The sequence below is a fragment of the Capsicum annuum genome, chromosome 5 (assembly GCF_002878395.1).
Source record: "Capsicum annuum cultivar UCD-10X-F1 chromosome 5, UCD10Xv1.1, whole genome shotgun sequence".
NCBI classification, from domain to species: domain Eukaryota; kingdom Viridiplantae; phylum Streptophyta; class Magnoliopsida; order Solanales; family Solanaceae; genus Capsicum; species Capsicum annuum.
In genome coordinates, this window is record NC_061115.1 from 24,053,432 (window position 1) to 24,074,585 (window position 21,154).

Below are 21,154 nucleotides of genomic sequence, written 5' to 3' on the forward strand. Positions count from 1 at the left end.
CCTATCAAATTATGAAAGCTTTTAGCCTCATTTAAAATATTGCTACTTCAGGAGCAAACTGAGGAATACATATAATGTAGAGAACTTTTCTCCAACATATCTTTAATTGTAATCACAATAAAAAAAAAGCAGTCCGGTGCACTAAAGCTATCGCTATGCGCGGTGTCTGGGGAAGGGCCCCACCACAAGGGTGTATCGTACGCAGTCTTACCTTGCATTTCTGCTAGAGGTTGTTTCCAAGGCTTAAATCCGTGACCTTCTGGTCACTTGACAGCAGGTCACTTGTCTTCTTTCAGACATATTATGCATTGTTACCACATTCACTTCAAGAATGGAGAAAGTTGCCAACTTTTAGATTCATCATGGAATAGAGCATATCAATGGGATATGTTTCATTACCTTTCATAGAAAACACATTAGGTTGCCTTAGCCATCATAATATCATCAATATGGTGCATTGAGATTCAAACTCAATGTCTTATCCATATAAAGGTGTCTTAGGCTACAAAATGATGAGACTTTTATTCATCATCATATCTTTTAATAATATTGTTCTTCATGAACAAATTTAAAGCATTAGTGGTTCTAAACCAATTATTTTTCCTCAAATCTAACAATAATTATATTATTAATATCAAAAGATAAATAACATAAAGAATTACTAACTTTGAAATTACCTTTAGATTTATAATTTCACTATATTTGACAGAGCCTCGTGCTGATAATGTGTTATGAAATATAAAACAAAGAAGAAGAATAGAAAGAATAGAGAGTAGTTCTTATTTTTCTTGAGAGATTCTTAAGGGGCTAATTATGATAATAAAAAAAAAACCTTTATTTATACATTTACTATATATGGTAAAATAACATTCACTGTATATGATAATATATTTATAACAAAAAAATATTAATTTTCTTGACTATTCATCCTTAATCCACTTGGTTTTTTGTTTACACCAAAGTTAAGAATATGTTTAAATTAGCTTATTAAAAAGATTGATATTGATTTTCTGAATTGATAGTTAACCCCCCCACCCCCCTCACCCAGTCTCAGCTTCGGATGAATTGATTTTTGGATATTGGTAGCTACCCGAAAAATTAGGTTCGGAAACCAGTCTCAGCTTCGATTTTCTCTTGGAGTTTGTTTGTATATCCGTTAATTCAAAATTCCTCTTCAAATCCCTCCTCTTTCCGGCACTGGCGCCGCCGCCTAAACGGCCGCCTCCGGCACTCACTCACTCAGTATTTTTCTGTTCAATTTCACGCAAATTACGTCACTGAAGATGGGAACTAGGGTTCCGGTGCAGCACTATGATATGAGGTCGGCGGCGGATTCGTATATAGAGACGTCTTTGCATGATCTCAATGCAGAGGGTATTGGTGGCGGTGGTGGTGGTGATGATGTTGATCGTGGAGGAGGTGATGTAACGGATGATAGCATGGGTAGTGGTGATGAATCTACAGCTGTTGTGAGTGTGAGCCTTTTGATTTTTCAATTTTTTTGAAAATATTTTATGCATAATACAATAATACATAAATAGACACTCAAACTTTGAGTATTCACGTCTAAACATGTCAACTTGTCTTTATTGTGTTAGTTGGATTCTCTAACTTATAAAATGATTATCTAGAAACTTCCAAAATTTATGTTCAATGTTAGTGTGACGAATTGGAGTGTTTAGTTGTCATTTAGATCTAGTTGAGGTGCCTGGATGTGCACTCTCAAAGTTGAAGTGCTTAGTTGCTAGCAGAGACCAAGTTTGAGTGTCTGTTTAGGAATTGGGCCAATAATTTATCATGTGCCACATCGGCATGGAAATAGTGAGGATGCGTTGGAGTGTTTAATTGTCAGTTGAGATCAAGTTGAGGTGTATAGATGTGCACTATCAAAGTTGAAGTGCTTAATGGTTAGTCGAGGCCACGATTGAGTGTCTGTTTATATATTATGTCAATAATTTGTTATGTGTTACGTCAGCTTCAGGTGTCCTTGAGACACTGAGGACTAGTTGGAGTGTTTAGTTGCTAGTTGAAACCAAGTTGAAGTGTCTAGGTGTCTAGATGTGCACTCTCAACTTACTTGTCAGCTGAGGCCAAATTTGAGTGTATGTTTGTATTACGTCTAATTCTATACAAGTAATTGTCTTCTCGCTTGTTATTCTTTTATTTTGTGAGGCTCAGTATATCTTGTTCTACCCCATCACACCTTTTTGCTTTATTAATTTGACAAACAACAATGACAATTGTGCCTCAACCCTGAGCTAGTTATCATCAACTGTATGAATCCTCGCTATGCACATGTCTCTTAGAATCATTTCCATCCGATATTCTATAATATAGCTTCTTTAATACGGGATGTTCTTTGTCTATTTTCCACTGGCTTACAAATAAGTAGCAAGATTAAAGTACTACTAGTGATTATTGGATCTAAAATAAGCATGCTGACATGTTTTAGCCTTAATCCCAAATAATTCTTACACGTAAATGGATCTTTTTCTTCCATTGTACCCCAGTTTTCCTTAAGTTCGCATGGATTCTAGATGTTTTAGGTCTTTCAAGATAACTTCATTCTGGGTGATTTTAAAGTCGTCTCTTTGTTTTTAATGGCATTGGCGTTCTGTTTAATTGCCAAATTGGGAAGCTTGTTTAGGGAGCAAGCAAGCTTCCCTGCTAGTTAGACAAACTTTGTTTTTTATGTTAGAAACTGGCCTTTTGACTCTAAAGCCTAAACCAATGAGTGTACATGTTCGCAAATTATTCATGAACTCTAATAGCATTACTGCTTTTTCAGGATTGTCTCCAGGAGACCTTCAGAAACTCATTACCACTTCATGGTATGGTGGTGGAGGATGATCATACTAGCATTGAAAATAGCGGATCTTCAACGGGTTCCTACAATATTGTTACCATTGATGGTAACTGGAGATTTAATTTTATATATGATCTTAAATGGATGAAAGCAACTAGATGACCTTTATTTTTAAATTTGCTAATGCCATTTTTCATGGACCAGATATATCACCAATTGAAACAGCAAGGACAAGATTTTTGGACATTATTGTCGATCATTTTATAAGGCCACATGTAGTTGATGTTGTAGATTCAGAGGCAGACTTCGCTGCTCAAACATCACAAGATAAAATGAGCAAGCGGAAGTTTAGAGAAATCCAATATGAAGGTGATGCTACATATGTTTTGCCGTTGATGTACGTGGCTAACATGTATGAAACACTGGTTAATGAAGTGAATGTAAGACTCTCTTCTTTGAATGGAATGCGTGAAAAAACCATCGGTGTCGCCCTTGAAGCAGCTGGTGGTTTATACAGAAAGCTTGCAAAAAAATTTCCTAGGAAAGGTATGACATCAAAGGTTCCAAAATTTCACTTCAACAGTTGCAAGTCATCTATCTTTGCCTTTTATCATACATCACATATTTCTCTCATTTGAGCTGTCTTGCTGAAATATATATATATATACATACATAGTAAGAGGATGACTGATTTTATTGTTGTACGTGTCAGCTTCAAATTTTAGGCTAGTCTATTCTTACATGGTTGCTTTTCTACATCTTGCTTCCCTTCATCCATGTGAACATGGAGAGGATAAAAACGGCAAAAAGATGAATAGAAAAGAAAAAAAAGATCAGAAATAGATTGTTTTTTTTATTCTATGTTTCTACATGAAACTGTGAGGAATCTTGGAACAATGGAAGCATCTAGTTTAGCCCATCAACTTTTAATTTTTGTATTTACTCATTGTTTTCCGCTTCTTTTGTTGGTTACATACATTATTTCCTCACAAGGATGGAATAGAAAAGAAAATGTTGTTTCCTGTAATTGTTATCTCCTGACGACAATTTAACTACAAGAGATACTGGTTCCTGTTATTGGCCTTTCATTTTCACGGTTAGCCTCTTACTTTGCTGATATTAATATACAGGACCTTGCATGTTTAAAAGGCGGGAGTTGGCTACATCTTTTGAAACAAGGGCAAGGTTTCCTGAATTAGTGATACAAGAGGAGAAGCGTGTCCGATTTGTCGTGGTTAATGGTTTAGCCATTGTGGAGAAACCAACAAGCTTATGTATTGATGATGCAGAATGGTATGTTAAACTCTCCATCTTAAACATTGAGGTTTGATTTACTTTAAATAATCTGTTATTTTACTTAGAATTTCGGCCCTCTCTATATCTTGATAATAGATGTGTTTTTCTATACTACATATGTTTGTGTCCTCTTACCTTTTATCTTATCTAATTCTAGATAATCTACATTCCACACTGACTTACTGTGTGTTTGAAACCCACTGTGTAGCTTAGTAGTTACACCTGTTTGATTGTCATTAGGCAATTATGGTATAATTCCTAGCATCATGTATGATTTCACAAGTGTAATTACATAGTTAGATATTATTAAATTTTAAATTGAAGTTGATTTCCAAGCCTTGAGCCGGGGGTCTATCGGAAATAGCCTTTCTACTTCATCAGAGGTAGAGGTATGGACTGCGTACATCTTACCCCCCCCAGACCCCACAAGGTGGGAATACACTGGGTTTGTTGTTGTTGTTGAAGTTGATTTCCAAAAAATAAATTAACTTTTCTTTCCAGATGAACAGGTAAATAATTTTAGAGTATGACAAATGTGCATCTAAGTATATTAAATAATACTCCTCTATCCCGTTTTACGTGACACACTTTCTTTTTTAGTAAGTCCCAAGAAGACTGACACCTTTGGCCTTTCTAAAACTATTTGATCTCAGCATCCCCATTTTCCCCATAATGAATTGACGACTTGTTGGAACCCTCACCATCACTCATTTAAAATGAAAAGACACAAGGAACTCTCACTCCCGCTCGCTGAAAAGTATACTTCTGGTACTTCGGATATATTTGGTTTGCATGTCACAAGTCTTCTTTGATTCCTTAAACTCTATGCCGAGTTAAACATTGTCATAAAACGAGACGGATGTAGTATTATTTATTTCTAGGTGGTTAAAATACGTATTAAATAATTCTAAAGTGGTAGGTATTAAAAACACGTATTGTTCTTTACATTTTAAATGTAGAAACTCATAAGTAAATGTAATACCACAACTAAGAAAAATAAAGCAAAATAAAGAGAAAAAGGAAGGAGAAAAATATGAGAAATCGCCTTGTAAATATACCCTATAATTACTACTACCAATTCTCATTTCTCCCCCTAGAATTGGGAAGTGCAATTGTTCTCCCTCAATTATATCCAATCCCATGTTAACGCTCTGAAATTCTGTAGCACACCCAAACTCGGTTGAAAGGTTGCTTTCTGGACAGGCTCTTAATTATGTCTGAAAGCCATGTGGACGAAAATTGTCATATTGTCTAGAGGATTTCCAGGTTGTATCAGATATATGGTAATTTTATTCTGGAGAAGTAGCAAAAGATCTACTGCTGTCTGCTTGTGCAGAGAGTGAATTTTGACTGTGTCAGAAGAGAATTTCCTTCTTTGGTTTAATTTGTACTTCTCTTGTTTGGCATATTCGAATTCGAAGTCCATTATTTCAGCTCAAGTGCAGGCATTTGTAGATTCAGAAGTTCATTCTGTACAATTTTCTTTTCAGTTTCTATAACTGTGAAGCTTCACTAGAGGACTAAAGTTGAATGTAATTGTCGTGCACAGTGTTATGTGACGTAATTTCCCTTGATCAGTGAGAGACTAGGTTTGATAGGACTACATCACCTTGATCCAGATTAGATCGCAGATGAAATTCAAAGTTGGAGGCATATTGTACCTTTCGCGCTATTGTTATCCTTGGTTTTCTTCTCGTGGTGTATCCTATTTAGTCTCGTCTGTAGAACTCTTCATTCCACAAAGATGAGATAGTGCCTTAATATCTACTTTCTTTATTTATTAACTATAGCTTTTTTCTCCTTCTATACATTCTGTTTTTCTTTTTTTCCCTTGTTAGAGAAGGCATAAAGTATTTTATTGATCGTAGCACCTAGTGCTGCTTTTACAACAGTATTATCCTTTTATAATTTTAACATGGCACAATATGAGATTGTTAAAGATTTGAAATTTCATAATCCACCCACAAGCTGCAGAAGTAGTGGTTTAACTTTTTGTCTTTTGATCTTTCCATGATTGCATGGTTTAATGTCTTATCTTGTTTCCTTCAGTTAATGCACCTCACGATAGTAAAAGCATATGCTATTTGAACCGACTCAACTTTTTTGTCCAAAGGTCCAATTAGCTTTAAGTACTGTGATGTTTGTACCTAGCAGTTTTTTTTTTTTTTTTTTTCAAATTTAACTAACTGCAGTTGACTTTGTTACCGATCCCTTACTGCAACGAATATGCAAGTGAACCTTGAAGACAATACGAGAATAAAGACAGAATCTAGAAGTTAATCATCTTTAACCAGACTTTATTTCAAGTACACTTTATCCTACTACTGTGTATTCTTTATTCACTTCAAATAAATTACATTTTCTCATAAAACAAAGCAAAATGGTGCAGTCGATGTTTCAGTTCATGAAATATCAGCATTCAAATTGATCCATACTCCTATTAATTTAGGTTCAGAAGAATGACAGGCCGAAACGAAGTCGCTATATCCCCTAGAGACTATAAATTCTATGCTCCAAGACACAAGTATAGACGTGCGTCAAACTCAATTTCCAACATCACTGGTTTGTCAGTAAGTTTTGCTGATCTTGTTGTCATCATATGTAACCTTTTTCGTCTTCTGTTGTTTAGAAAATTATAATTTTTTTCTGCTCATGTCTGTCAGGCATTCACCAGCACGGAAAATGCATCTTCATTGTCTGCAGGTCAAAGCTACCGCTCTGTTAGTGAAGTAAGGCTATTCTCTCTTCCACTTGCTTAGTTTAATTTGTACATTGTTCCTTATTGTGTGATAAAGAACATGCAAAGAACTGTATGCTATATATAAGACGATAGTTAAGAAGAAAGAACAAAGAGGACTCTACTAGAAATAGCAACAAGAAATTTGATAGTCATCTAAGAAGCATTACATTATCTGTGCGCCACTAATACTCTTGGAAATTCATAACTCAACCCGTTCAATCAGTTATTGGACCAGGAGATTTACTTAGACATTCCGTGCTAAGTATTAGTAGTGAGTTACTTTTGGCAATTCATGGATCAAACCAGGGGCGGATCTATTAAGGCCCGTGAGGGTGCCACACCACCCGCAAACTTCTACGGAAACTCTCTCTATATAGGTATATATGTACCGGTGTACTCAAATAATAAACATGCCACCGGAGGCGGATTCAGAATCCGGACTCTCCGGTTGCCAAGTAAACTTATCGATTAAATCAACCAAATTATTCATCTTTGCAGTCTATAGGACAATTGACAAATCAATCAATAAAAAAAAGAACAATAATAAAATGACAAGCTTAAACTTTCAATCATATTACTAATATCATAACATCCAAAATTCATTACAATTGTCCACGACGAGTTTTCATATTCTGAAAACGATCACCGATGACATCATTATTTACATTTGCAAATACATCATGCTTTATGTAACAACAACAGCAACAACAACAAACCCAGTGTATTCCCACCTAGTGGGGTCTGGGGGGGTAAGATGTACGCAGTCCATACCTCTACCTCTGAAGAAGTAGAAAGGCTGTTTCCGATCATGCTTTATGTAACATACTAAACAATCATTTAAATATTGATCACCAATACTATTTCGCACTTCATTTTTTATATGCTTCATGGACGAGAATGCTCTCTCTACAATTGTCGTAGCAACAGGTAAAATTAGAGTCAACTTCACAAGTAAATAAATAAGTGAATAAGTCTCCACAAGATTTGCCTCAACTAATGTCTTTGCCAAATCACGAATTCCTTGCAAGTTGGAGAACTTGGAATCACCACCTCGCATATGAATTATGAAAGTATTGAGTTGGTAACTCAAATCTCGAAGCTTTCCATCATCAAACTCACTTGGATAACAGTTTGCTAAAGTCATGATTCTGCCTTTATCAAAGTTGGAGAAAGAATTGATAGGATTCAAGTTGCCTATCGCAAGAAGCAAATCTCTCTCGTTATATCAAAACGATCATTAAGCTTTTGAAGTTGCATATCAATGACAACACAAAAGATTTCAACACGCAAGTGGTGCAAATAACAAACATCCAAACACTTACTGTTTGACTTTCAGGAAAATAAGGCTCATTTAATTTGGGAATCAAGATATCACGGAATCACACAATGAAGAAAAATCACCCAACAAAGATTCCCACACATTTTCTCTCATATCTTGCAAATCTTTTCTTTGAGATATTAAGAAACTCCACAACATTAACAATATCTTGATTTTTTTTTTTTTTTTTAAATCTTGCTCAACTCATTTGACATGACCAACACTTTCAACATCAAGTAAAGCATAAAAATAAATTTAAATGTTTTAACATTTGTCAAAAGATATTCTGCTTGATTTCTATAACTTGAGGGTAGAACCTTCAATTTTAATCACTCCAAGCACAAGAACAATAGATGAGAAAATAATAAGAAAGTTATTTAATGTTTTGAAATATGATCCCCCAACAAGTATCACCTGGTCTTTGAAGCCCACGTTCTTGATGTAATCCTTGTCCTGTATGAGCTTCACTTGATTTAAGTTATTGTTTCAAATTTTCAACTTGGTGATGACGAAGTAAATCGCTATGCTTAAAAGATCATCTAACAACATTCAACACATTAGTAACATTATCAAAAAAGTCTTCAACTTCTAAATGTTTTTTAGCAATAGCTAAGTGTTAGTTGCAATTGATGTGCAAAACAATGAGTATAATATGTCGAAGGACTATCTTTCATAATTAAAGTTTTGGGACTATTTGTCTTTCCCTTCATATTACTAGCTCTGTCATAACCTTGTCCACGTATTTTGGATGGACTGTGTGAGTGATCGGAAAGCAAAGAATAAATTTCTTTCTTTAATTAGCATGCCGATGTTCTTACTACTTCACTGTTCTTATCAACATACCTCAAAACAAGAGTCATTTGTTCTTTGTGTGAGATGTCTTTGGATTCATCAACTAATATACCAAAGTAATCTCTATTCAAGTCCCCAATTATAACTTTCGATGTTTCTTTTGCACAAGCATTGACAATATCCTTTTGGATCATAGGACAAGTTAAAGTATCATTTTGTGGAGCTTTTTCTTATCACTTTTTTCACATTCGGATGTTTGTCTCCATGCCCCTGCAAAAATCCTAATAAGTAGCCTTGATTAGTTGAAGATTCACTTTCGTCATGACCTCGAAAAGGCAATCCATGATGCAAAAGAATTCTCGCCACATCAATTGAAGCTTCCAAACGGATTCGGTGCTCACTTTTTGACTTTTGAGAATGTTTGTCAAGAATAACTTGAATTGATTGACGATGATTTGACAAATCTAGCATCTTATTGTAACATTTGTTGTGAACACTATTAACTTTACCTACATGTAAACGAGATCTTTCAAGAGCCCTATTCCAACCCCTAAAACCCTTCGTTGCATAAAAATTAGTCGTAGATTCATGAACAAATTTATTTTTGAATAAATATCAACAAAGACAATATGCGGCATCTTTCTCCACACTATACTCCAACCAACTAGAATGTGAACCTTTGAACCAACTTGAAACAAATTGGCGCATTCTACCTCTGATTTCACTTGAAGGATTGGTTTTAAGATAGGTTGACAAGGCCGTTTCTCAATATAATATTTCCTCACTTTATCTTGTATTCGAGAATCATAATTAGAAATTGGTCTTCTTTCTCCTGGATCGGCTTTAAGTGAACCCAATCGAGATGAGTTATAAAACAAGAACGATTTGCATTAGCATTACTAGAACTTGATTGAGAATAATTAACCTTCTTGAAAAAGTTCTCCATCTCAATTCACAAAATTAGAATACTTTCTCAATCCTAAATCAAGATAATTCAAAATTTGAGTTTCTAGGTTCAAGAAAGAGAACAAAAAAAATCTTTAAAAGTAACTTACAAAGCGCAGTAGGCAATCGGTTGATGTTGAGATAGCAAGTTAGCAATGGATGTGGTGAGAGGTGGCTGATGAGGTTGAGGCCGCGACCTTTGCCGGCGATGACAAAAATCTGACGGCAGCAGCGGCAAGGACTAGAAAAGCAGAGGTGTAGTCGTTAGGAGCAATGATCGATTTGGGAATTGAGATTTGGGAGGTATAGTTTTTTTTTTTTAATTTGATGAGAATAAAATTACACACTTTTTAAAACAAATATTAACTAGTAATATTTGAAATTAGAAGAAAAATCCAGTAGTAAATTTGATAATTGATGAAAATATTAGGTGGTAGTATCAAGTATGTATTTATTCTTTTGGCAAAGAAAACGATGTTTCATAGTTTAGAAAAAGAAAAATTAGGATGAAAGGATGAACTGATTCAACTTTCATCACAAGACACAAGGCTACCACGTGGGTTCACTGCAGGCACATATTTAATTGTTTCATGACTAAAAATACAACAACAAACCCAGTGTATTCTCACAGCGTGGGGTCTGGGGAGGGTAAGATGTACGCAGTCCATACCGCTACCTCCGAAGAAGTAGAGAGGCTGTTTCTGATAGACCCCCGGTTCAAGATAAGGATAATAAACAAGGGGATGGATGACATAACCAAAATAAAGAATAGGAAATAATAGAATAAAATCACAGGAATATGAAATATGGGAAATAAGAGCAACACAGAATAAGAAAAATAGGAACTAACCAATAGAAAATAGGACACCCACCTAGTAGTGACACACACTTACATCCCAAAGACACCCATGTACACTGACCTATGATTACTAAATCCGGCTACAAAGAATTCTCCTGACTGCTAGCTACAACCCACACACTAACACTAGCCTTCTACCCTAATCCTCGACCTCCACGCCTTCCTATCTAGGGTCATGTCCTCAGTAAGCTGAAGCTGCTCCATGTCATGTCTAATCACCTCCCTCCAGTATTTCTTCGGCCTACGTCTTCTCCTCCTGAAGCCATCCAACGCTAGCCTCTCACACCTCTGAACCGGGGAATCCGCATCCCTCCTCATCACATGCCCAAATCATCTCAGCTTTCCTTCCCGGATCTTGTCCTCCACCGAAGCCACTCCCACCTTATCCCGAATAATTTCATTCCTAACTCTGTTCCCTTTAGTAAGCCCACACATCCAACACAACATTCTCATTTTCGCATCCTTCAATTTTTGGATGTGAACGTGCTTAACTGGCAACACTCCGCTCCATACAACATGCCCGGACGAACTGCCACTCTATAGAATTTGCCTTTAAGCTTAAGGGGCACCTTCTTATTACACAACATTCCCGAGGCGAGCCTCCACTTCATCCAACCTGCTCCAATACGGTTAGAAACATCCTCATCAACCTCACCATCCCCCTGGATCATGACCCAAGGTACTTAAAACTATCCCTCTTACACACATCCTGGGAGTCCAACCTCACCACCACTTCATCCTCCTGCCTCGAGTCACTAAACTTACATTCCAAATACTCCGTTTTGGACCTACTCAACCTAAACTCCTTAGACTCAAGGATTTTCCTCCAAACCTCCAATTTGTCATCCCCCGGCGTTTCATCAATCAACACTACATCATCCGTAAATAACATACATCAAGGCACCTCGCCTTGGATACTTCGCGTCAACACGTCCATCACCAACGCAAAAAGGAACGGACTAAGAGTCGATCCCTGATGTAACCCTGTCTCGATCGGAAATTGCTCTGAGTCTCCTCTTGCCGTCCTCACTCGGGTCTTCCCTCCATCGTATATGTCCTTAATAGCTCTGATGTACGCCATCGGGACCCCTCTCACCTCCAAGCATCTCCAAAGGACCTCCCTCGAGACTTTATCATACGCCTTTTCTAGATCGATGAACACCATGTGTAAATCCCTCTTTCTTTCTCTATACTGCTCCACCAATCTCCTTACTAGGTAGATTGCCTCTGTCGTCGAGCGACCATGCATAAATCCAAACCAAACTGATTCTCCGAAACGGACACGACCCTCCTCAATCTCCGCTCAACCACTCTCTCCCAAATCTTCATAGTGTGACTTTACAGCTTAATACCCCTATAGTTGCTGCAACGCTGAATGTCACTCTTGTTTTTATATAACGGAATCATCGTACTCCACCTCCAAGCCTCAGGCATTCTCGCATTCTTGAAAATGCCATTAAATAAATCAGTCAACCACCTTAAACCTGCCCCACCAACATACTTCCAAAAATCCACCGAAATCTCATCAGGCTCCGTCGCCCTACCCCTCCACATCCTACGAATAGCCTCTTTGACCTCCTCAACCCTAAAACGCCTACAGAAACTGAAAACACGGCTCTCCTCCGAGTGCTTTAGCTCCCCTAACTCAATGCCTCTATTCCCCTCCTCGTTCAAAAGTCTATGAAAGTACTCCTTCCATCTCTTCTTAATGTGCACATCCTCCACCAAAATACCACCATCCTCCCCCTTAATGCACCTCACTTGATCGAGGTCATGACCCTTCCGCTCCTTAGCTTTAGCAAGCCTATACAACCTCTTTTCCCCGCTTTTCTCCTCTAACCCCGCATACAAGCTCTCGAAAGCGGCTGACTTAGCAGCCATAACTGCTAACTTAGCCTCCTTCCTTGCTACATTGTAAACCTCCCTATTTGCCCGCTTCTCCTTTTCATCTTTACTCTCAATCAACTTAACATACGCCTTCTTCTTAATCTCCACTTTCTTCTCCACTTCTTCATTCCGCCATCAGTCCCCCTTATGACGATCTGCCTGGCCCCTCGAAACACCCAACATTTCTCTAGCAGTCTCCATGATGCAGCTGGCAACCCTATCCCACATAACATCCACATCCCCCCTGCACTCCTACACCCCCATTCCTGCCATCTTTTCCCCCATCTCCAGAGCACTAACTGGCGTCAGGCCACCCCACTTAATTCTAGGCTGACCCTCCCCGCCCTTTCTCTTCTTGCTCTTCTTGATAGACAAGTCCATCATTAGAAACATGTGCTGGGTTGAAAGATGCTTACTCGGAATGACTTTACAGTCCTTACATAACACCCTATCCCCCTTCTTATGCAGCAGAAAGTCAATCTGAGTCTTGGCTATCACACTTCGAAAGGTAATCAGGTGATCCTTCTTCGGAAAGCTCGAATTTACTACCACCAGCCCAAAGGCCCTCGCAAAATCCAACAGAGCAGCCCCCTCACCATTTCTATCACCGAAACCAAAACCTCCATGCACATCATCATAGCCTCCCGGTAAGACCCCAATGTGCCCATTGAAGTCCCTTGCTATGATAATCTTGTTCGAGCTAGGCACGCTTCTCACCACCTCGTCCAAAACCTCCCAAAATTTCGCTTTCACCTCCTCTTCCAAGCCCACCTGCGACGCATAAACACTACATACATGCAGCGTAAAACCCTTAATAACCAACTTAATCTTCATCAACCTATCACTGACCCTCTTAACCTCCACCACCTGTCCTCTAAGCTCCTCATCCACTAAGATGCCCACACCATTCCGACGCCCCTCACTCCCTGAGTACCACAGCTTATACCCCCATCCACATCCATAGCCTTAGAACCTACCCACCTAGTCTCCAAAACACAAGCAATATTAATCCTCCTCTTCTTAAGAATCTTTACCAACTCTACGGACTTGCCCTGAAGGGTCCTAATGTTCCAAGAACCTACCCTCAACCTATCTTCTCTCTTCTCTCGCCTATCTCTAACATCCCTCACCGCCCCAGTCTTAACGCTCGACCTATACCCCACACCCACCCCTTCCCTCCCTCTTCACCCCTTCCCAAAACAGCCCTCGCCCCTAACCCACTCGAACATGACCCTAATCCACTATCAACATCTCCTGCCACTACTCAAAAACCAAACACAAAGCCCCTAAACCGACCAACACACGAACACGGCAACAGTACGGAAACAATAAGAGAAGGCACACACAAAGTATACAATCCGGCCCAGCAGCTAGACAACACAACAATAATAATCCACCAATAAGCAAAGCGGCACCACTAAGATAGCAAGAAGGGAACCAAAAATCTAAAATTAGGGCTCAATGTGCAGTAGTCACCACTACCGAGTAGAAGCCAAAAATCAAATTGGAAAAACAACACAAAACTCTACAAAAATTGTAGGCAACTGACGAGTAGAAATTGATCACGAAATCTATTCCTAAATGCTTCTACCTCTAACTTCTTACAAGTACAACAATTGAATGTCTTCTAACGCAAACCATAAGAACAACAAATTATCAAAACACGCCAGAAACAGGGAAACAAAACAAGGAATAATGAACTGTACAACCAATTTACTAGAGTCCAAAAATTCGATAACCAAAAATTAACAAGAAGAAATATACCACTAATAAGAAAGATTTAAGAATTTAGATTTAAGAATTTAGAGACGGATAACAAGATATAATACAACTGTAGGATAAGTAGAGGATGGACAAGAAAGTTTTCAGAAAATATAAACCCAAATCGCGAATAAGAGAAACGTTTGAACCTGGTCACTCCGGAATACTCCTATGGGTTGCTGGTTTGGTTGCCGGAAATGAGTCGCCGGAACAAGCCCGTTGGTGCGTCGCTGGAATGCCGACGGAGTGTCCTCTGGAACTTTTCGGAAACTGGTGTCGGCTTGCCTTCGTACCAACTTGTTCTTAACCAAAGCTGCCACTCTTACCCGTCGTCGAAGTCGAGCCGGTGGGAACCCTAAGTCCGCCGGCGAAAGCAGTGTTTAGGGGGGGGACAGAGGGGAAAAGAGAGAGAAGGGGGTAGAGACGGGGGTGGGGAGATCTAGGGAGAGAGAGGTGCGGGAGGGAAAGCCCTTACCTGTTGCCGGCGTAGCTACGCCGTCGCCGGCGTCGACTGTTGGAGGGAGGTCAGTGACCATTGCAGGTCAGTGAACGTTAGGTAAGAGAGAAACGTTGGGTGAGAGAGAACGTTAGGTGAGAGCCATCCACCTTGTAAAGTGAAATTCGTAATCTGTTTCATGACTAAAAATAAGGGGGGAAAAAGCCTGCTGCTAGCAGAGGTCGAACCCACGACCTTTGGGGAGCAAATGTGACGCTCTGCCACTCGCAGCAGATGGTAGTTTAGTATTGTGGGTGACATGTTTATTATTTGACTATATTCGTATATATATAGAGAGAGAGAGACCTTCCGTCGAAGTTTGTGGGTGCGTGGCACCCTCACCACCCTTAATAGATCCACCCCTGCATGCCACCCACAATACCAAAGCACCATCTAGTGCAAGTGGTAAAGCGCCACTTTTATGGCCCAAAGGTCACGAGTTCGACCTTAGTTGGCACAACTTATCTTTTTTAAAAGTTCATTTTAGTCAAGAGCATAATAAGTTTTAGTTATATTTTATATATGTAATATGTTACTTCATATATATAATTAATTATTATTTTGACTTTCTTTATTTTTTAAGTTGTTAAAAAATGTATAATTTATTCTCTCAATTTTAAAAAAAGCCTATCCCTCCCAATTCCCAAATCATCGACCTTTGTAGCTCTGCTTTCTGGGAATTCGTTGCTGCCATCTTGCCACCTTCCGCCGGATTCTTTGTCATCGCTGGCAAAGGCTGGCGGCCTTAGCCTCACCGCTCTCTGCTTCTGTCCATTCGTTGCAAACTAACTTGCTAGTTGCTATCTCAACACCCACATGCCTGTAAGTTAATTTGAATTTTTTTTTTGGTTCTCTTTCTTGAACCTAGAAACTCAAATTCCAAATTATCTTAGTTTAGGATTGAGAAGCTGTTCTAATTTTGTTGTTCAAGTTCTAAAAATATCAATGACAATCGTTCTCGTCATGATCTTGATTTGGTTTCACTTAAAGTCGATCCAGGAAAAAGAAGATCAAGTTCTGATTATGTTCCTTGGATACGAGATGAAGTGAGGAAATATTATATTGAAAAAGGGTCTTGTCAACCTATCATGAAACCATATCCTCCAAGTGAAATAGGAGGTGGAATGTTTTAAGTTGGTTCAAAGGTTCACATTGTAGTTGGTTGGAGTATAGTGTGGAGAAAGATGTCGCATATTGTCTTTGTTGTTATTTATTCAAAAGTGAATTTGTTCATGAAACTACGGCTGATTTTTATGCCACAAAGGGTTTTAGAGGATAGGGCTCTTGAAAAATTTCGTTTATATGTCGGTGAAGTTAATATTGTTCACAACAAATGTTACAATAAGATGCTAGATTTATCAAATCATTGTTAATCAATTCAAGTTGTTCTTGACAAGTATTCGCAAAAGTCAAAAAGTGAGTACCGAATCCGTTTGGAAGCTTCAATTGATGTGGCAAGACTTCTTTTGCATCATGGATTGCCTTTTCGAGGTCATGATGAAAGTGAATCTTCAACTAACCAAAGCTACTTTTAGGATTTTTACGGTTGCATGGAGACCCGAATGTGGGGAAAGTGATATTAGAAAAATCTCCACAAAATGATACTTTGACTTGTCTTGGGATCCAAAAGGATATTATCAATACTTGTGCGAAAGAAATATTGAAAGTTATATTTGAGGACTTGAATGGAGATTACTTTGGTATACTAGTTGCTGAATCCAAAGACATCTCCCACAAAGAACAAATGGATCTTGTTTTGAGGTATGTTGATAAGAATGGTGAAGTAGTAGAACGATTTATCGGTCTTGTCCATGTTAGTGATATATCGGCATGCTCATTGAAGAAAGAAATTTATTCTTTACTTTCTGATTACTTACTAAGTCCATCTAAAATACGTGGACAAGGTTATGATGGAGCTTATAATATGAAGGGAGAGATAAATGGTCTCAAAACTTTGATTATGAAAGATAGTCCTTCGGTATCTTATATTCATTGTTTTGCACATCAATTGCAACTAACACTTATAGCCATTGCTAAAAAACATTTGAAAGTTGAACACTTTTTTTGATCATATTACTAATGTGCTGAATGTTGTTGGAGGATCTTTTAAGCTTAGAGATTTACTTCGTTAAGCTTAGAGATTTACTTCGTCATCATCAAGCTGAAAATTTACTTGAGTTTGGTGAAGTTCATACTGGACAAGGATTACATCAAGAGCGCGTGCTTCAAAGACCAGGAGATACTTATTGGGCATCACATTTCAAAACATTAGATAACTTTCTTGTTATTTTCTCATCTATTGTTCATGTGCTTGGAGTGATTGAAATGGAAGGTTCTACCTCAAGTGATAGAAATCAAGCGGAATATCTTTTTATAAAGGGTAAAACATCCAAATTTATCTTGATGCAGAAAGTGTTGGCCATGTCAAATAAGTTGAGCAAGACTTTACAAAAAAGATCAAAGATAGTGTTAATGTCATGGAGTTTCTTAACATCTCAAAGGGTGGGAATCTTTGTTTGGTGATGTTTCTTCATTTTGTGATTCACATGGTATCTTGATTCCCAAATTAAATTAGTCTTATTTTCTTGAAAAGTCAGAGCGTAAGTGTTTAGATGTTTGTTATTCGCACTTGTGTGTTGAAATCTTTTATGTTGTTATTGATGTGCAACTTCAAGAGCTTAATGATCATTTTGATGTAGTGAGTAGTGATTTGCTTCTAGCTTGAATCCTGTCAATTCTTTCATTAACTTTGACAAAGGTAGAATCATGACTTTAACCAAGTGTTATTCAAATGATTTTGATGATGGAAAGCTTTGAGATTTGAGTTACCAACTCGATATTTCCATAATTCATATGCGAGGTGGTAATTTCAAGTTCTCCAACTTGCAAGGAATTCGTGATTTGGCAAAGGCATTAACTGAGACAAATCTTGTGGAGACTTAATTACTTGTGAAGTTGGTTCTGATTTTACCTGTTGCTACGACCACTGTGGAGAGAGCATTCTCATCCATGAAACACATAAAAAATGAAGTGCGAAATATATTGGTGAGCGATATTTAAATAATTGTTTTGTATGTTACATAGTGTGATTGTGATGTATTTGTAAATGTAAGCAATGATGTCATCGTTGAACGTTTTTAGAATATGAAAACTCGTCGGGGACAATTGTAATGAATTATGGATGTTATGTTATTAGTAATATTATTGAAAGTTTAAGCTTTGTCCACTTTATTATCTTAGTCAAATATGGAGTATGAATTTGTCGTATATGTAATGCATAATTGTCATTTTATTACTGTTCAGTTTTTGTTGATTAATTTGTCAATTGTTCTATAGACCGAAAAGACGAATAATCTAGTTAATTTAATCGATAAGTTTACTTGGCACCCAGAGAGTCTGGATCCGCCTCCGCATGAAATGTTAGCCGCTTTCTCTTTTGCTTATGTTCTGCTCTGAATTGCTAGCAAGCTGTTGATAAAAAATAAACAAATAATTCATCAAGAAACTTAGTACTGTTTCTAAGCATCCTTAACCCGAATAGTTTAACATCCTATTCCTAGAAACTGTATAGAATTAGCAGTTGTTGTTCCTACGGTCAAACATGTCTAGGTATCTTAGATCTAACAGGTTGAAGGTCTATCAAGCTTGTCCGGCTAGGTCCAAACGGATTAGACTCAATATTGAAGCCAATTTTTTGTTAAGGTTTACAAAGGACTTGGGTTTAGGGTTGGAGATTTGGAGACAAACCTTGGAGTCTAAAGGATTTCATTTGAGCAGGATCATGACGGAGTACTTGGAGTGTAAGTTTAGCATGTGTCGCAGGAGGCTGATGTGGCTGTGAAGCTGGACTCTCGAGCCATTCAGAAAAGGGAGAGTTTCAAGTATCTGGGGTCTATGATTCAAGGCAATGGGGAGATTAATGAGGATGTCATGCATCGTATTGGGCAGGGTGGTTGAAATGGAGGCTCGCTTCGGGAGTTTTATGTGATATGAAGGTGCCCTCGAAGCTTAAAGGTAAGTTCTACAAAGTGATAGTCCGACCAGCTATGTTGTCTGAAGCAGAGTGCTGGCCAGTTAAGAACTTCCGCGTCCAAAAGTTAAAGGTGGTGGAGATGAGGATGTTATGATGGATGTGAGGTTATACCAGGAAAGATAAGGTGAGGAATGAGATCATTCGGAAGAAGGTGGGGGGACTTCGGTGGAGGACAAGATAGGAGAAGTGAGGTTACGTTGGTTCGGGCACGTGATGAGGAAGGGTTCTAATGCTCCAGTGCGGAGGTGTGAGACACTAGCTATGGATGATTTTAAGCGGGGTAGAGGTAGGTCGAAGAAATATTGGAGGGAGGTGATTAGACATGATATGGAGTTGTTACAGCTTACGGAGGACATGACCCTTGATAGGAAGGTGTGGAGGTTGCGGATTAGGGTAGAGGGGTAGGGGTGGGGATGCGTCGGTAACAGTAGGGGGACGTTCTTTATTTGTTTCTGAAGTTTCTTGTTCGTGGGTGGAGTGTTGTTTATGGTTTCGGATATATAGTTTTTATTAGTATTATCTTGTGGCTAGCGGCGTTAGTTTATTTTGCATGTACAAGTTTATATGCATTTATGTTTTGTGTCTGCTATACTGTTATTGGTCCTAAGCCGGGGGTCTATCGGAAACAACCTCTCTCTACTTCACCTGAGGTAGTGGCATGTCTGCGTACACTCTACCCTCCCCAGATCCCACTAGGTGGGAATACACTGGGTATGTTGTTGTTTATAGAGGACTTGGAGAAGTTTCTCCCCAGTGGATAAATAGGCTTCAAACTTTTCTCGTCGGAACTTGGGAATGCTTTTGCAGTAGTTAGAGGGACTTGATACTACACAGAATATCAGTGCCTACTAACCGGTGTTTTTTTTTCCCGGTGTAGCTTAATGCTGCATGAGATGTTTCTCGGGATGCTTTGATTTTTCTTTACGGCAATGCATATGTTTAAATACCTGTATTTGTTGATTCATATTCATTTTGTTCAACTATATTTCTGTGACAGGAAAGTCAACAGACTACGTCAAAGCAGCATATGCAACCTCTGGCCCATCAGGCTCAATTTCATCCCCTTCAGCAGAGCCACCATATCAACCAAAGTCAACATATCAGTCATTTCTCGCACAATCAACAATGTGGCCCACAATCTCATTTGTCCGAAATTTCTCATACTCAGCAGTCGCCAACCATTCCTCCACATATGGCTTGCTTACAACAATTAGGCCATGTAGGAGGGCGCATGCATATAATGGTGAGACATCTTTATATGTTGCTTTCCAAGATTCAAGGTCAACCCCCCTCCCCCGCGTCATATACTGAGTTCACGCGTCTAATATTCTTACGAAGTATCGGTTCATGTGCTTTTGAAATCTAATCTAATTGGCTACACAAATGCATTATGTTGTTGGCTTAAGGGGAATCCTCACTGACTAAGCATACATTCTATATTTCCAGACTGTTACTGTGATTTGTGGTCTTTATAACTCTAATTTTCATCGGAAGAGGGCTCTTTTTTATCATTCATTTATTAGCTCTATTAATTTCTAAAAATGATGACTTCGCGGCCTAATTGACGATATTGATAATGCAGCCTGCAAGTCCTGCAAAGTTCTGTGATGAATGTGGTACTCCCTACTTGAGAGAGACTTCAAAGTTCTGCTCAGAATGTGGTACTAAGAGGTTAGGGATATGATGTAAACTCATCTAGTCTCCCAATGTAAACTGTACATTACGTGTAAATATGTACTTCCGAATTACGTGTTTTACTTTTTTATTTTTGGTCCGTACCAGAAAGAGTGTTTCTTTTTGTATTATACACATCTTTAATCTTTAATTTAAGATCAGAAATGTTTCTTTTTGTACTATACACATCTTTGATTTAAGACCATTAAGATTCAAACGTCTCCCACATTCCTGCACCAGACCCCCACTCCTCTTCCTCCTCCTAAAAACAATGTGGATAGAGATGTTTTCTATATGTTTGAGGAGATGAAAATTTGAAATTAGTATATATATAAATAGTAATTGCTTGTAATGCATTCTTATTCTTTTTTAAGAAGATGAGAGCCTCTTCCTAAAAAAAAAAAAAAAGAAGATGAGACCTAGGTATAAATCTTTAATTTTTCTAAGTTGACAAAGGTTAGTCAGGATCAAACTCTAAGAGCTCGTTTGGTTGGGAAAATAAGTTACCTCAGAATTAATTATTTCAAGATTGTTATTACTCAACGTG

The 21,154-nt window shown here is 38.2% G+C and overlaps 1 protein-coding gene across 2 annotated transcripts; it reads left to right on the top strand.

The window, feature by feature from the left end:
* Positions 1–926: 926 nt before the first annotated feature.
* LOC107870453 (uncharacterized protein At2g02148) lies at positions 927–20,789 on the top strand. Of its 2 annotated transcripts, none has more exons than XM_016716987.2 (8): positions 927–1,469; positions 2,789–2,912; positions 3,011–3,352; positions 3,937–4,099; positions 6,552–6,672; positions 6,766–6,831; positions 19,931–20,176; positions 20,516–20,789. In XM_016716987.2, the coding sequence occupies exons 1-8, from the start codon at positions 1,284–1,286 to the stop codon at positions 20,615–20,617; spliced, it is 1,350 nt and encodes a 449-aa protein (XP_016572473.1). In that variant the 5' UTR covers positions 927–1,283; the 3' UTR covers positions 20,618–20,789. The 2 variants fall into 2 exon arrangements, with proteins under 2 accessions (XP_016572473.1, XP_016572471.1); XM_016716985.2 differs by having other exon boundaries at positions 1,004–1,475.
* The last annotated feature ends 365 nt before the right edge of the window (positions 20,790–21,154 follow it).

Coding starts and splice junctions, on each gene's coding strand:
- LOC107870453 (XM_016716985.2), top strand. CDS start 1,284: ATGGGAACTAGGGTTCCGGTGCAGCACTATGATATGAGGTCGGCGGCG. Junction 2,913..3,010: donor CAATATTGTTACCATTGATG/GTAACTGGAGAT, acceptor TTCATGGACCAG/ATATATCACCAATTGAAACA. Junction 6,832..19,930: donor GCTACCGCTCTGTTAGTGAA/GTAAGGCTATTC, acceptor TTTCTGTGACAG/GAAAGTCAACAGACTACGTC.